The following is a 16,124-nucleotide window of genomic DNA, read 5'->3' as shown; positions in this document are numbered from 1 at the left end:
GCAGGAGTGAGGTAAAACCGCCATGGTAACTTTGAATGAGACTTTAGGGCAACTTCATCGGAGTTTCTCACCGTGCTGTGTTGCTTGTTGGCTGTCATCTGTGTTTTGACACTTGATATCATAGAAAACAAAACCCTAGGGTTCAGTCTGGAGAGGGTTGTGGTTCTGCTGAGCCAACCAGTCAGGCTCAAAAATACAAAGGTATCAAAGCGTGCACCTCTTTTCTGAAGGTGGGAGAGGGAGTTAGAGACAGCTCTGAAAAATGAATCAAATGCAGCCCACTGCCAGAGTGTGTCGTGAGTGGTTTCTGAAATTGCTTTCTGAGCTCTCCACATAAGCATGAGGTAACCAAGTTGTAAAGTTTCATGGCTCTTCATTCAGGAGCTGCTGTTTCAGGTGCGACTGTTACTACCTTGTCAGCCTAGTAAATTAGGTTACTGTGTATCTTAAAGCTCAGATACACGGTAAGTGATTCTTCAGCAGTTTAAAAAACAAAAGCTCAACAGCAACAATAAGTAAGCTTAAATTGTCATTCTAGTCTGAGGTGAAGAGGAATAGTGAATTTGAGGAAACAACTGTACCAAAAGCCTTAGTCATTGGAGAGAATTAAAAGCTGGTGAAGTTTTATTTGCATACTAATCGGTGACTGTGTCAGTTGTGCGAGTGCAGGGTAGCAGAGCGAGGTGGCATGTTTGATAGCGAAGCGTAGTTCTAGACATCCAGGTAGTTAACAGCAGCAAACCTGTCTTAAATCTGCTTTGAGCTGGCAGTGCTTAACTCTTGTTCAACTCCTGAGCTCCCTCCTTACTATGTGAGTGTAGCAGGGGAGTACTCTACAGGTAATAGCTCAATACAGACAATGTTAAAATATCTCACAAGGTGAAACATAGAATGGCATGTAAGAACATATCTTGAGGTGACAAGGGGACAGGTTTTAATCTGACAGTGATGTGCTTTGTGTGCTTTGAGGGAGAAGCCTGCGGCATGGAAACGGCGACTCTGCCTGCTGGGCTCAGGTTTTAGGTATCGCCTGGCACGTTTATGTTCCCATTAAAGCTAATTTCCAGGAGCATATATTGTTACTCTTATAATAGAGGGGATTATCTTTTGAAGACACTTTGCTGATTCAAAATAATATTTTTTTTAAGTTCCTCCATTTGCCTTACCAATTAGTCAGTGTCAGTATTCGTGCTTTTGGACAGATTGAACCCTAAAGACTGTTCATTGATTTGGGTCTAGCAGGACCCAGTTCCTCACTTAGTAGAACTGTACCCTGGACAAGAGTTAGTTTTGTTATTAATTTGCTTTTGGGACCTCTTCTTTGGGAAACCAGAAAGGCTGGAGAGAGTGTCTCTTGAGTTTTCATGCACTGACACCATGAAGTGCCACAGAAAGCTTTTTGGTGTTTCATACAACAAAACAAACCTTGTCTCTGAACACGTTATGGTAAATAATTCCTGTTAATTTTTGTAAAGTTAGGACTGGGTTAGCCCCAAACCTGTTGCTTTCCTTTAACTCAGTGGAAGGTGGAGAGGCAAACCAGCTATTTCTGGAGGGTGCCAGAGCCATCTTGAGAGCCTCCGTAGATTTCAGTATGGCATGAAGTCCTTCGGGAGCTGCACTTGGCACGTGAAAACGTGATTCAACGAAAAATGGAGTAGAGCCTGCTGCAAGCCAAGCTTTTAAATGGGAACTGAACCTAACCTGACTTTCATCTCATCTGCATTGGGTTGGCATGTAAGCGGCTGTATAGCATGAGGCTGGCTGCACACAGGTTCAAATTACGGGATGATAATGTCCATTAGCGTGGCTTTAACCGCTCCCCGGAGGGGGCATTGGTTTGAATGCAAAATGACAGATGTTTTTCATGTTAGCAAATCTTGGTGATGTCTGAGAGCTCCTTAATTGTAAAATTAGGCATTTGTTTTCGTAACCTAAAGGCTACTTGGATGTTAAAAGGGAAACCAAGGTATGGAGCAGTGTTTTTGGTTTTGTTTTTTTTTCCCCTCTCTGAATTTGAAGCCTTTTTTGCTTTCTTGTGCTGCTGCTGTCACCATGCTATAAAAGGCTCCTGTTGAAACCATATTGATTACTCCCAATTTTCAGGTATTTTTTTAGTATCTGCCTGCAGTACTGGAACAGTTTGTGTTTTGAGGAGTAGGCTTTAAATCCATGTTTGTTTGCAAGTTCTCAGAATATTATGAGCTCTGAAACTTTAAATGGTGAGGATAAAGCTGTTTTCATGGGTAATGAGTTTAAGGAAGGCAGCCAGGGACACTTCATGATTTTGGCAGTGCATTTCCACTGGAGCTTTTTCCTCCATATTCCACTTCTCTCTGTGTCCTTCCCCGCAAGCCCACCCTCAAACACCAGAATAAGGGCTGATAAGTACCTTACACGGGCAAGAAAAGCCGTCTTTGGTAGTAGCTACAAAAAGCAGAAGGTAATATTTGGATGCGAGGTAAGATACTGTTTCTATAGTCTGAGCAGGAGGGGCTCAGGGGCAGTCCAGTGTCCAGTCCCACATCACGCGTCGGGAACACTGTGCGCTCCCATCTCTGCATGGGAAGCTTGCTAAGCCTTTGTGTTTTAATCTTTCTGGCAATGAAACGGTTTTCTAGAGCACTTCTAACAAAGGAGGTGTTTCAAGGCTGGGCCTGTTTATCTGCCCAGCCCTAAGGTAGGGAGGGGTGGGGCACGGGAAGTCTAAGATGGCTTTTATTCCTGGTCTCTTGAAATTTGTTCAACTCGTTCTTACTATTCAGTGCTTATTTCTTCTTTTTTCTTTTTTTGCCCCCCCCCAGAATAATGCATACACTGCAATGTCCGATTCCTACTTACCAAACTACTACAGTCCCTCCATTGGATTCTCCTACTCCTTAGGCGAAGCTGCCTGGTCTACGGGGGGTGACCCACCCATGCCCTACCTAACCTCTTACGGACAGCTGAGCAACGGGGAGCCTCACTTTCTCCCAGACGCGATGTTCGGGCAGCCAGGGGCCCTTGGCAGCACTCCATTTCTTGGGCAGCACGGCTTTAACTTCTTTCCAAGTGGGATTGACTTTTCGGCTTGGGGGAATAACAGTTCTCAGGGACAATCCACTCAAAGCTCTGGCTATAGTAGCAATTATGCCTATGCCCCTAGTTCGCTGGGTGGAGCTATGATCGACGGGCAATCTGCCTTCGCTAATGAGACGCTGAACAAGGCTCCTGGCATGAACACCATCGACCAAGGGATGGCAGCTCTGAAGCTGGGCAGCACAGACGTTGCAAGCAGCGTCCCGAAAGTCGTTGGTTCAGCTGTCGGTAGCGGATCCATTACCAGTAATATCGTGGCATCTAACAGTTTGCCTCCGGCTACTATCGCTCCTCCAAAGCCGACCTCCTGGGCTGACATCGCTAGCAAACCGGCTAAGCAGCAGCCCAAGCTGAAGACCAAGAACGGCATTGCAGGTTCGAGTCTTCCGCCGCCTCCAATAAAGCATAACATGGATATTGGAACTTGGGATAACAAAGGGCCGGTGGCAAAAGCCCCGTCGCAGGCCTTAGTTCAGAATATTGGTCAGCAGCCAGCCCAGGTGTCCCCCCAGCCCGTGGGTCAGCAGATCAATAGCAGCCCACCGGTGGCACAGGGCAGCAGCCCCAGCCACTGCCCCCACCGCCACCACAGCCAGCCCAGCTGCCCGTGCCACAGCAGGCAGCTCAGCCCACCCGCTGGGTTGCCCCTCGTAATCGTGGCAACGGGTTCGGTCAAAACGGAGTGGACGGTAACGGAGTGGGACAGTCTCAGGCCAGTTCTGGTTCTGCTCCTTCTGAGCCGCACCCGGTCTTGGAGAAGTTGAGATCCATCAACAACTACAACCCCAAGGATTTTGACTGGAACCCAAAACACGGCCGGGTTTTCATCATTAAGAGTTACTCTGAGGACGATATCCACCGTTCCATTAAATATAACATCTGGTGCAGTACAGAGCACGGCAACAAGAGACTGGATGCCGCCTATCGCTCCATGAACGGGAAGGGCCCCGTTTACTTACTGTTCAGTGTCAACGGTAGCGGTCACTTCTGCGGAGTAGCGGAAATGAAATCTGCTGTGGACTATAACACGTGTGCGGGTGTGTGGTCCCAGGACAAGTGGAAGGGACGTTTTGATGTCAGGTGGATTTTTGTGAAGGACGTTCCCAACAGCCAGCTGCGGCACATCCGCCTAGAGAACAACGAGAATAAACCAGTGACCAACTCCAGGGACACTCAGGAGGTGCCTCTGGAAAAGGCTAAGCAGGTGTTGAAAATCATTGCCACCTACAAGCACACCACCTCCATCTTTGATGACTTCTCACACTATGAGAAACGCCAAGAGGAGGAGGAAAATGTTAAAAAGGTAACTTGTTTTGTCTGTCTTGGCAAAGTCCTGCGGGGCAGGAGATGGAGGAGGGCTGCCTTGCGCCAGACTAAATCTGGGGCGTGAAGATGTGGGCTTGTGAGCAAGCTTGGTGGGCATCAGTCTGCCTTTTGGCTAGCTGCATGCTCACGCGTGGAACCCGCTACCCAATGGCAGCCCCTGTTTGGGGTGGAAGTGGGTGCCAGCACCCTGGCAGAACGGTGCAAGGAGGCTTGCCCAGGCCCTGCCTGTAATCAGGTGTCCTTTGGTTGCTCTAAATCTCAGCCTTCCCTGAGTACTGTATGCTAAACAAAACTTACTTCTGTGCTCTTGTCAGCTCCTGGATCAGAACAGTTTAGAGTTGGAGATCAGTGGGGGGTTTGGGGAGTTGTTAGAAAACAGAGCCAGGTCTTTGAACGGCCGCCTAATCCACCCCCTACCCAAAGTGGGGTCAGCGTGACAGATGTTTCCCACCACTTGTAAAACCTTCAGGAACAGCAGTTCCTGTCCCTCCCCAGGCAATCTATTCCTACGCTTAATTATCCTTCCTGTTAGAAGGCTTTGTCTAATGCCCAACCTAAATCTCCCTGGCTGCAATTTGAGTCGGTGACTATTTGTCCTCTCTCCGGTGGACATGGAGCGGGTCATTCCGTTCCTCTTGGCAGCCGACTTGGCTATGTTTGAAGCCGGTGGGCTGTCACCTGCGTGGGTGCAGCGTGGCTCGTGAGCCATACTCACTGACTGTCTGCGGCTGCACTGGCTTGCCGCTTGGGTCTGCAGCTTGAAGCCTGCTGTCATCATTGATTCGTTAACGGGAGGATTGCTAATTGAAAATTCTGCCCAAAATTCAGTGACCAGTGGGCCTTGAATCTTACTTGGGTACAGCTGTGTTCGAGTCACCTGTGGCTGACCTTCCCCACAATAGGGGTCTTGCTGGTATTTGATCAAAACAGTAATTACAGATTAGCGTTAGCACAGCTTTCTGGGAGTTTGCCAAGTTTTCTGACGATCTTTTTAGTTTCAGCAATAGGGAGTTTTCCACCCAACAGTTGAAGAACAAAATCAGAAGCTGCAACTGCTCACCATGACAGTGAATGCAGTTCTTAATTTTTTTAATATACTTTGCTTGAGCGTTGTCTGTATAAATAGCATCAGCCATACACAAAGGTGGTCACATTTTGCAACTGATACCCTAGCACTTACAGCGCTTGAAGAAAATCTGTAAGGGAGGAATACATTGCAAGGTGTGGAGGTGTAAACTTGATTTTTGTGAGAACCTGAATATTTTGCCTGACTTCATGTCCTAAAATTGTTCTGCTTGGTATCCAGCCTGTACTGGAGTCATTTTTTTAAAAAAAATTTTTTTACTTTTACTAACTGAGGTTTTGAATGCTGTCGGAAATCTAATCTGTGCAGGACATTTTAGGAAATGGGACTTCTCACAAGCTCCAGATCTGACTTTAGGGAGCAAGAGTTTTCAGTGGGAGAGGGGTAGAGCTTGGCCCAGTGGGAGAATGCAAGGGAGGGGGGGGAATCCTGCTGGAGGGCAAGTGGGGATGGGTAGGAAGAGTTAATACTGGGTAAATGGTAGCAGGTAGGAAGTAGAAGGAAGAGCAATAGAGTGGGGAAGGCTGGGGGAAAAGTGGACAGAGACCGATGGTCTCTTCTGCTGGAAAGCTGCTGTGTTTGCAAGTTGTTTGTCATGTCTGAAAATCAGTAAGATATTAAAAATGTGGCTTAGCAATTTTCTTCAAACTGTAAACTGTCTTTACTCATCTTTCCAATTGCATTTTGAAGTCTCCTCCCCTGCTGTCTTCAATTTCTTTGAGACGTGCTAGCGTCTGAGGGTCAGAAGCAGAAACGGTAGCTGATCAGTAGGTGCACCAGCACCTCCTCTTTAAATGATGTTCGAGTTGATTCAGTGTGGCACTCCAGTGCAGAAGCGGTTGATTAGGAAAACATTTGTTCTTTGAAAGGGAACTTAGTCATAAGTGGAATCCGTAAGCAAGGAGGGAGTCTTGTAGATACACAGTTGGTGTTTGCTTTTTGCCATTGACTCACGCTCAGGGCCCCTGCCCTGTAACATCCGGCACGGAGGAAGTGACTTGGTCTTTCTTTCAGCAACAGTTTGACCTTCTCGATCGCTTGCTGACGCAGCCTTGAAGATGATTGAGGTTTCTGTAACTGCTCTTTCATGGTTTCATTGAGAAGCAGTCATTTTTGCTCAAGGAGAGTTTGATTTTTATTTTTATTTTTTTTCCCCCCTGGAATGAATGCTGATGGTTACCCTGGAACCGTGGGTGGCAAAAAAAACCCAAGCCATGCTATGTCTGGCTTGAAGCATCTCAGGTAATCACGTAGATTAAAAAATACATCAGAAACCAGAGTTGAGGCACTGGAAAGTTAAAAGAGCTGCTCTGGCAGCAGCTGGTGGCTCAGCTCCCTGCCTGTGGTCTGTCAAGCTGCTTTTGTGTCAGGGAAATCCCATTGCTACCAGTTCTTTGTCTCTGCCACCAGTCTTTAGATGGTGGCGATACGTTCTGCATTCCTGTTCCTTGAAGCTTAGATGTCTCAAGGTTCGGCTTGTTTTGAACTGCTAGCAAGCTGCAATTGTTTCAGTTGGCTTCCAACTCGCCTAAACCTTTGTCTGATTTGCAGTTGGATTCCTGCTTGCTACCCAAGCAGATGGACGAGCTCTTGTGAAAGTCTGGAAACTCTTGAATATTCTTTTATACTTTTCACTGTTACAGTCACTTCTTCGGAATTCCCTAAAATAATTCCAAGAAATCATATGTAAAATACTTTGCTTAGTGTTTGTGCTATTGCTGTTAGCCGATGAAAGGGGGTAGCCGTTGGTTCAGCATTGAAAACACTGAAATCATGCTCTTTTGCTTGTCCTTTTCTGTTGCCTGTGCCCATCTTGCCCTCAGAGGCTAATCTCCATTTCTTTTGAGCGTCTTGCTTTGCACTACTAATCCAGTTCTTTTAAAAGATTTGGATGTTCTCCTAACCCAAAATGATGAAGCTGATTCCCAGTGTGATCTTACCTGAAGCAGTTTAGGACTTCTTGAAACCCCTAACAGCTGCTTTAATGGTAGAGCATGTCACCTACTTCTTCCCCGTAAGAATTGTTTTATCTTTGTTTTGAAAAAAAAACGATGACAACAAAAATAATCTCTAGCCCGTAATAATCCACTTGTATTTCTAGGAATGTTGCAGCGACCTCAGTGTAAAGATCTTAGATAGTGATCTGCTTGCATGTGGAAGGTAAACAGCTTGTGTTTTGTGGAAAAGCAATGAACGTAAACTCTAAGGCAAGTTTATTTTGGTTCTTTCTGCCATTGCCTTGCCCAGGGTTGGCGTGCTTGGCTACTTGCAGGTTCCAGGGATTTTAGGAAGGATATCCCATGAAAACCAGTCCTGTACCTTCCAGAGCCAGAGTGCTCGGTTGTCAGGTTTGCAGTTGATAGAAGACGCTTTGTGTTGGGACTTTGGTGGGTGTTGAGTCAGGATGAGCTGTGCTGTGCAGGATGGGGTGGTTTTTTTTGTGGGTTTTTGTCATGCTGAGGTGTACCAGCATCGAAACAGAAAGGTGTGATTCGCCAGATTGGAGCTATTATTTTCGGAAATGTGCTGCTTTCTGCCTGAGCTGACACCGTCTGCTGGTTAAAGGAGTATTAATAGTAGCAAGTGTCACTGCCCGCCTTAGGAGTTTCGATTTAAGGGAAAACTAGATGGTGTTACGTGAGCCTATTTGAAACCGGCAGGCTATGTCACAGTTGCTGTAAAAAAGAAATGCCTTCTGATGTATTTTGCCAAGCTCTTTGTTTTCTTCCTAATTTGTAATCTTGGAGGGGAGGAGAGAGCGTATTTCCTATAGGGTGGGCTAACACTTTTCTCCGGCTGTACAGTCGTCCTGGCTAGTTCTGCACTTGCTTTGGTTTTACCATATCCAACAGGACAGTGTTTCTGACTATAAGATATGGTTCCTGGCTATTGCATATCCAGGCAAAGCCAACTCTTTCCTCTGACAGCAAGGGAACACAACTTGCACTCGCACAGTTCCTTTTATCCCGTGATCCCAAGGCTATTTGCTCTTTCTGCTCCAAATCCTGGCCATAGTGCAGTTAGTTGATTGATGCAGCAGGACAGAATTTCCTTGCTGCGAATACCCTCCGCTGTTCAGCAACGCGCCGGGTTTCTCTCAGTTTATTTCCAGGCCTTTTAAATACTGTATGTGTGCATCTGTGCTCATATATTTGCCCAGAATTGAGGAAACGGAAACCATACTGCTTATTCTACTCGTTTGGTACTGGCTGTTTGACATAAGGAGTAAACTGTTCTTACAACATATTTAAGCCAGAACTACAAAGCACTTAAGGCATTCTCATGTATCTTTGGTTGTGTTCTAGCTTGGTTTAAAGGTGGGAGAAAATTGGAGGGGAAGGTTTAGATCTAGCTGATGCTCTAATCCTTATTTTCTGCTGTAAAACAGAGGACTTTGTTTCCTCGTCTGTAAAATGGGAGCAGCTGGGAGCCATTTCACTGCAAATAAAGTGGAAGTTGGGTGGTAGAAGAGCAAGCCTGTTGGGCTTGCCTCATAGCTCTGCCTCTCACAGTTAATATCTTGTTAGCAGTCTTTGAAATAATATTTCAATATAACGTTTTGTTAGTATTATAAAATAATAAATTATAACGTTTAAAGTTGACTTGTTGAAGTTGGTTTAAGGAGCTGTCGGGGTGAACTGTTGAAAATTGGTTTTTGAGGACTGGTGATGGGATTTGGAGGTGTTCTTTAGTTACTGGGCCAGACGCAGCGTGGGCCATACGCGATGAGGAGGTTTTGCACCTCTTACAGGTACGGCCTTGAGCAGGGGGAGTTTGTTTCAGGTCCTGTTCTTGTGAACTTGTTCCCAACTCACTTGTTGCCCACTTGGTGTGGGCAAAGCTTCCTGCCCCCTCTTATCCAGGTTATCTTCACCTTGGCTGGGTGATTTCAACTCCGAGTTGCAGAATACCCTGAACTGATCGTTCTTATAAATATGCTAATTGCATTCATTATGAACATACTGATGACTTCACATGAATGTCTTAAATTAAAAAAAAAAAAAGACGACTTTGTTCTTCCTTCAGCAGTTGAGTTGAAATTGCATGTGTGTGGCTGGCAAGTTTCCTAGAAACAACGTGGAGGCTTTGGAATGCGAGAAGGGAATGTGTAAGATGTTAGTAGTGGTGGCTTCTTTATTTTATTTTTATTTTTTTCCCTAAGAGTTCTGGGTAACTTGCTGACACTGAGGTTAATAGCTACTGACACAGGCGTTGTGTTTCGGGTTATTTTATTAACAGCTACTTCTCCAAAAAAAGTAGTTTGCCTTAGAAGAGAAGTATTTGCCAGCCATTTTGTTCAGTGAAAGCACCGAGTCATGGTCCTATTCAGTCCCCTGGATTTTCTGTCTGGCGCAGAAGTGCAGTGGGTCACAAGACGTTGCTGAAAGCTGATTAGGATCCCAGGAAAGCTGTTGAAGTACATTGATACGTGAGCCTTGTATATATGCGATACATCAAGAATAGCTTCGTGCACTGTGTTCCTCACTTGTTCTTCATGAAAATATAATTCTGCAACAGTTTTTTTGTCCGAAAGAAGTCGCTTGCTTCTTTTCTGTCTCCTGTAAAGTGTTGTGTGACAGGTACTCATTTAGGAAGCTTCTTGTTCTGTACTGTGCGATTGTTTTCACCGCAATTATTAGGGTCCTCTCATTTTCCAGGATGTTCTTGTTTGTACCTGGTAGTAGTTGTACTATCTTATGGCTTTGTGAGTTAATAAACCAATTCCTTGGCATTACAAAACGCTGGACACTTGCCAGCTAGAACAGTGCCATCCTACTTTTACTGTAGCAAAGTTACCCAGGGAAGTCTCCCGTTAACAAGGATTGTCATTATCCAAGCTGATGACTGGGTAAAGAGTTCATTGTAGCTCCTTCCAGTGACTAGCTGCCCAGTGTGAGGCTTTTTAATTGATGTATAAGTCATGTAATAGTGCCTTTGAGCAGTTAATAATAAAGCGTTTGGATTTTGTAAGCCGTTCTTCAGCCAGAACTTGGAAATGAAGACTGCGTTTCTGGTTCCATATCATTAGAGCTTTTTTTATTAAAAGGACAATGAGCTTTTGTGTGTGTGTGGTTAACTGCAGACCTATTTCTTGTAATGTAATAGTAGTTTAGAAGACCTAGAGAAAATCTACCTAAAACTCTTGTCTTTTGTTTCTAATCTTGGGGAAAAGAAACCACGTTATTTTAGTTTCTTTCCATTTGGGTATCCGTACACACGGGGAAGGCTCTGCTCTCGCAGCCCTGTTATTTGTAATGTGATGCTATCTCCTGTAAAATGACTTCAGAATTTCCCATCATCATCTGCAGACTTTTAAGAAATTGTGGAGTCCTGATCATCAACCTTTTGCCTGATGCAAGCTAGGCTGATTTGGGGTTCAGCTGATTCGAGTGCTATGCTCTTGATAGATTTAAAGGAGGAAAAAAAAAAAAAGTTGAAATATAAAACACTGTGTTGCAGTGAATACTGCTTGGTATTCCCTTTCAAGTGGCAATAAAATGAGGGTACACACAAACAGCTATTCGGAGTGTTGGCTCTTTTACTGGAGCTCATGAATTCAGCTCTTCATGGTTGACAGAAGTAGGCAAATAGATCTCCTCTTGTCCTTTCATAATACAGAATATTGTGGTGTGTTTTTCTTGTAGCATGAAGTATTTCTTTTGCCTTATTTGAGACGGAGGTAGTGTTTTAGCCTCAAACACGAGAACAACTGCAGTGGGTCAGACTGTAAGTCTGTATAGTCTGATGGTGCATCTCTTGTGGCTGCAAGTTCTGCAGGTCTGCTGGACATGTAGAGGGACATTACTCGAGCATCCTTGCTCTCTTTTTCCAAGTAGAAAGCTCCATGTGCAGCTAACAACAAAGTGGTCAAGAGCAAATGCCTGTAAGGACAGTGCAAGCACATATTTATCCATTTCTGAAGGTTTTTCTAGCCTTAAACAATTTGTGGCTCAGTAATTTCTTTTTCCAGAGGTTGTATCTTTGTCTTTAATGGCTCATGATTTCTCTTCTTATCCAAAATTTCAATGCATTTGAGCATCCTCAGGATCCTGCGGCAGCAAGTTCTTCAGCTTAATTATGTGTTGTGTAAAGAAACATATCCTTTTGGTTTGCTTTGAGTCTGCCTCATTTGATGCTCCCTTGATCTTGTACTGGAAGAGGTGATGAGCAGTTGATTTCAATGTCCTCTCTCTGCCTGCTCTGCTTTTACAGTTGTCTCTTTTCCAGGCTCTGCATATGGAAACCCCTCTGTCCTTTGCTCATCCTGTTCTCTGACCCTTTTCCAGTTCTTCTGCATGCCCGTAGAAATGGAGAGGAGCAGAGCTACACACTGCTCAGGACAGACATGCAGCTTGGGTTGGTATAAAGGCATAAGGATCTGTTCTGTTCTGGATGATGTTTACTTTTCTTGACGGTAGGCATTTTCCTGGAGCTCTAGATCGTAACTCTGAGCTCGTGTTTCCAGTTGTTAATGGTCAGTTCGGAGCCTGTCATCTTGGAATTAGGACAGTGCTTTTTCCCACGTGTGTCACTTGATTTACCAAACCAGGCAGACCAAATTCACTGTCCTGTTCAGCTGCTTTTTCTCACAAAGTCCTCCATTTCTTCACAGTTGGCTGCTATTTTTGTCACCCTGAATAGCTTCGTATCATCAGTAAACTTTGTCACTTTATTATTCACTCCTCTTTCTAGATCTTTTATGGATATATGGAACTGCAAATCCCAGTGAATCTCCACAGGTTTTTCTCCGCACAAGAACATTCAGTCCTTGGCATTACACCTGCATGATGTGCCAGAGGACAGTGCAAAGACTTTTAGCTCTACAGCAGTGAAGATTTTGAAACATTGAAGTGGAAGTCCTTCCTTTTCTAAAGAGTCATGTGGCATTCATTTTTCCGGTGCTAATACTTATTACGTGAGCTATGATTTAAGGTAGCCAAACTAAGGAAACACATTTCATGTGAACCCAAATGAGAAGCAACACTAGTCTGTTTAAAAAAAAAACAACCAAACAAACAAAAAAAACCCAAAACCTTACTGTGTCCAGTGTAGATAGAAACTCTGGCGTGATGCTCGGAGTGAGCCTCTGTCAGTATTTCAGTGCTATTTGCTTAAACTTTCACATTAACTGTACCCATTACTTTTGTCCATGCTATTAACATTCTTTCCTCATTTGTGAGGATTTTGGTGTGGACAGATAGGTCAAAGCCAGGTGCCCTGCTCCATAGTGGGGAGGTTGAGCTGCCCAACTGGGAAGCGTTGGCACACTGCAAAAAGAGAGATGGCAAACTTCTCATCCATTGTAGCGACAGGGGAGAATAAAGACTCCCTGGTTTGAGACAAGGAGAATTTTGTTCCTACTGACTTGAAAGGACTTGTGTCGTCGTTATTCTGCTTGTACTCCAAAGCCAGCAAGTCCTGTTCCAGTCCCTAGTGGGAGCCCAGTTATCCTCTCACGGAGTGCCACTGGGAGCCCTCCCGGGCTGCTCTGCGTTGCTCTTTGCTCTAAATATTCCTGTATATTCTTAGCTTTTTTCACCATTCTGTTTCCTGCACGAGTTTTGCCCTGTGGGTCAAGGTCCTCTGAGGGAGGGTAATTATAGATGTTTGTGGGAATTGGGCTGCTTTATTCGTGCAATCAAATGGGATGTTTAAGTAAGAAGAGGTTTGTTCTTTGCAATTGGTTGCATCAGTTTTAAAGATGCCTTGAAAGATGCTAGGGAACAGCAGGGTGCCTGCTGGTATCGACAGTTAGGACCACCTTGCTTTATAAAACCTGCTGCAGGGGGAAAGTCCTGGCACTCTTCGTGTCCTTCTTACCCCAGGCTAGTTGCTCTGACGTGGAAATTCAACATCTGATGTAAAGTGCGTGGCCACTGTGATATTTTATGTTCCCTGATGTAAAAGCATGTTTTGGCTTACAGCTGTACCTGAAAAATTGCATCTTGCTGTTCCTTATTTATTCTCCGTGACTTCACATCCTTCTGACTAAATGGTGAGGTCACTGGTGTGTAGCAACGCCGCAGTGTGTTCGGGTTTCGAGAGGAAACCAGAACTTCCTAACTGCCCAGCCATGCGTCCTCAGCGTGGTGGCAGGGGATGCTCTGGTGCTTCCTTCTGCATTTTTGGGGACAAAGTCTGAATTGCAGGGGCTGAGCAGGCACAATTGCATCCCTGCTTGGCTCATGCTTTTTTAATGATGCAAGTTTGCCCCTTTTGGGGTTCTGTGGATATTAGGGTTTGCTCCATTAGATTTTGATCTGTAAAACGAAAAGTCTTTCCTGGTCTGACAAAGATGCACTTTTATTTGCGTACCTCCTGTCTCTTGCTTCTTGCTGGTGAGCTCTGTTACGTGAATGGGAGGTAGGATGAAGATGTCTGACTATAACCAGATCACTACCTGATTTTTACAGACTAGGATGAAGCTTTTCTTTGTAACTCTGATGGCTTTCTAATGCTGACAACAGGAGAACTCCATGTTTGGTTTGTAAATCAGTTAGGACTCCAGGCTGTTTGTGGAGCAGATTGAGCAGAAGTGGTGATGCATCATCCATCATCTGTGCTGACTGCGCCCATGCTTTGAGCTGATCCTGCTGGGAAGGCTTTGCTGGACCCGTCCGAGGCAACAGGCTGCCATAACTCCTGAGTTCTAAGGCAAGTCAGGCTTTTGTCTCGAAGACACGGGCACATGGAAATCTCACTGTTTTGCTTTGCTAAGATTGCATCCCGTGCGCGACAGGCAGTGGCGTTGGGAGAATTCAGACAGGAAAATGCCACGTCGTTGCAGCAAGCGTCGTGGGCTGAGTCCAGCTGTTGAGCAAGGTGTCTGATGAGTGAGAGTCGCCTATGTGTGTCTTAAGGCCGGTATGTGATTGCTGGATATCTCAGCCCTTGGGGGAATGATACTGGTAGCATAGACTGCACTCTAATGAAGTGATCTCCTGCTGTTCCTTTGTGGGCACATACTGGGTGAGTGATGCCTTTTGCTTGTAGGACCTTCTCGGTTTGAAACTGAGACTGCTTCCTGGCCTGCCTTATGTCTTCAGGCTGCTACGCAGTGCTCCAGGTCGGACAGGTCCAAATAAACCACGGTTTGTGTGCTGCACAGCTGGGAGCCATGCTCTTGGTTCTTCTCCAGGCTCTCCTTTTGATGATAGTCTTCTATTTTCCCATCTATAGTGCGGTCATAATATCCTTACTCCTCCTTGCCAGAGGAGTATTGAGGTTGAATGTTTATTGTTAATCAAACTAAGAGCCTCTGAAAAAAACGTGCAGTGTTATCACCTGTTGTCATCATTTCTCCGTACAAGCTCTTGAGCCTTTTGTTGTTGTTGGCTCCCCACGGCGTGACCAGATAACATCATCTCTCATCGGCCTTCTCCACCAGCTCGTTCAGTTGCTATTATCAGGGTCTGGCTTGTGACATTGCCGCAGTCCCCTGGGGACAGCAGTGCTGTGACTGAAGTGGCTTAAGCAGGATGATTACAGAGGGCTCCTACTCGCACACGCCTGCCTTGTCTGAGCTTGGTGCCCCTAAACACTGCCAGCCCAGAAGCACGCTCGCAGTGATGTGTGGGTCTCAACACTTGATTTGAGCGATGGCATGTGTCTTTCTAGTCATCGGTGTATCGCTTTGCACTTCAGCCATTTCGGTGCTGCCATGCTCCTGTCCCTCCGGTTGCTGAGGGGTTTAATAGATGAAGACAAGAGTCTGAGCTGATGTCTTTTTCTTCCTCCTCCCACGTGGATCAATAAGAAGTGGCCCAGGTCTAATGGAAGTGCAACCAAAGAGAATAAAACACTTTCTGATGGAATCTCTTTGCTCTCCAGGGATGATATGCCAGAGCAAAGCCCAGTGTCTGCTGCAGATGCTGCCCTGCCCTCTCCTGGGCTGTCCTGTAGCTGGGTGGGCTGTGGGTTACACCATCCCACAGCCCGTGATTTCACAGAGGGATGAGCCAGGAAGGACGAACATTTGCAACACTGCTGACCTTTGCTATGTGTTCTGGTAGATGTATTTGCTTCTTTGCTATAATTTGGATGCTCACTTGTTACTCCATAACACCCCAAGGACCAAGATGTGTTCATGGGATCTGCTGGCAGATTAGACAGTGTAAAAATCCATCAGGGCCTGGCTACCTCCCTTTCCCAGGAGGAGACAGCAAGTGAGGGTGGCCGTGAATCTCCCAGAGAAAAGCAATATTGAAATTAGTGGAGAGAGCTGTTCCTTCCCCACCATCGAGCCCTGGCAGCCATCCCCTCGGCAGAGCTCTTGCCTGGCCGCCTCGGCATCTCCCCTGGCTCTGCCTAAAGCCTGGCTCTTGGCAGAGGACAGGGCAGGACAGCTCGAGGTCAGTGTTGAAGTCAGCCCCTCACGAGCCCACCGCAGGGGTGGTTAGATGTCATGCTGCATTTTTCTGTGGCAGGCTCCTTAGGATGCTGTTTGCAGTGCAGATGGGGGGGAGCGGTAGTTCTGCATTGGTATTTTGAGGTTGAATAGCAGGAGGTTTTAAACAGAAGACTGGGTTGAGGAAAATTGGGCTATAATCCCCTCTGAAGTTAAGATGTTCGCTTTGGTCCCCATGTTAGCTTGGGGACATGGGGACATCTGCTGTAGCCTCTCTTTTGAAGGTGA

At 45.7% G+C, this 16,124-nt stretch overlaps 1 protein-coding gene across 1 annotated transcript in view; it reads left to right on the top strand.

Annotated features, from left to right (window-relative positions):
* Positions 1 to 16,124, top strand: part of YTHDF2 (YTH domain family, member 2) — a 20,976-nt gene that overhangs the window by 1,958 nt on the left and 2,894 nt on the right. The window contains 2 exon segments of the mRNA XM_009705355.1: positions 2,805 to 3,627; positions 3,630 to 4,381. Of these exon segments, the coding sequence (XP_009703657.1) occupies positions 2,823 to 3,627; positions 3,630 to 4,381 (1,557 nt within the window). The 5' untranslated portion in view covers positions 2,805 to 2,822.

The sequence above is a fragment of the Cariama cristata genome, unplaced genomic scaffold, assembly GCF_000690535.1.
Source record: "Cariama cristata isolate BGI_N322 unplaced genomic scaffold, ASM69053v1 scaffold7460, whole genome shotgun sequence".
Lineage (NCBI taxonomy): Eukaryota > Metazoa > Chordata > Aves > Cariamiformes > Cariamidae > Cariama > Cariama cristata.
Note: the sequence above shows the minus strand (reverse complement) of the source record. Positions and strands in the feature narration are given on the sequence as shown.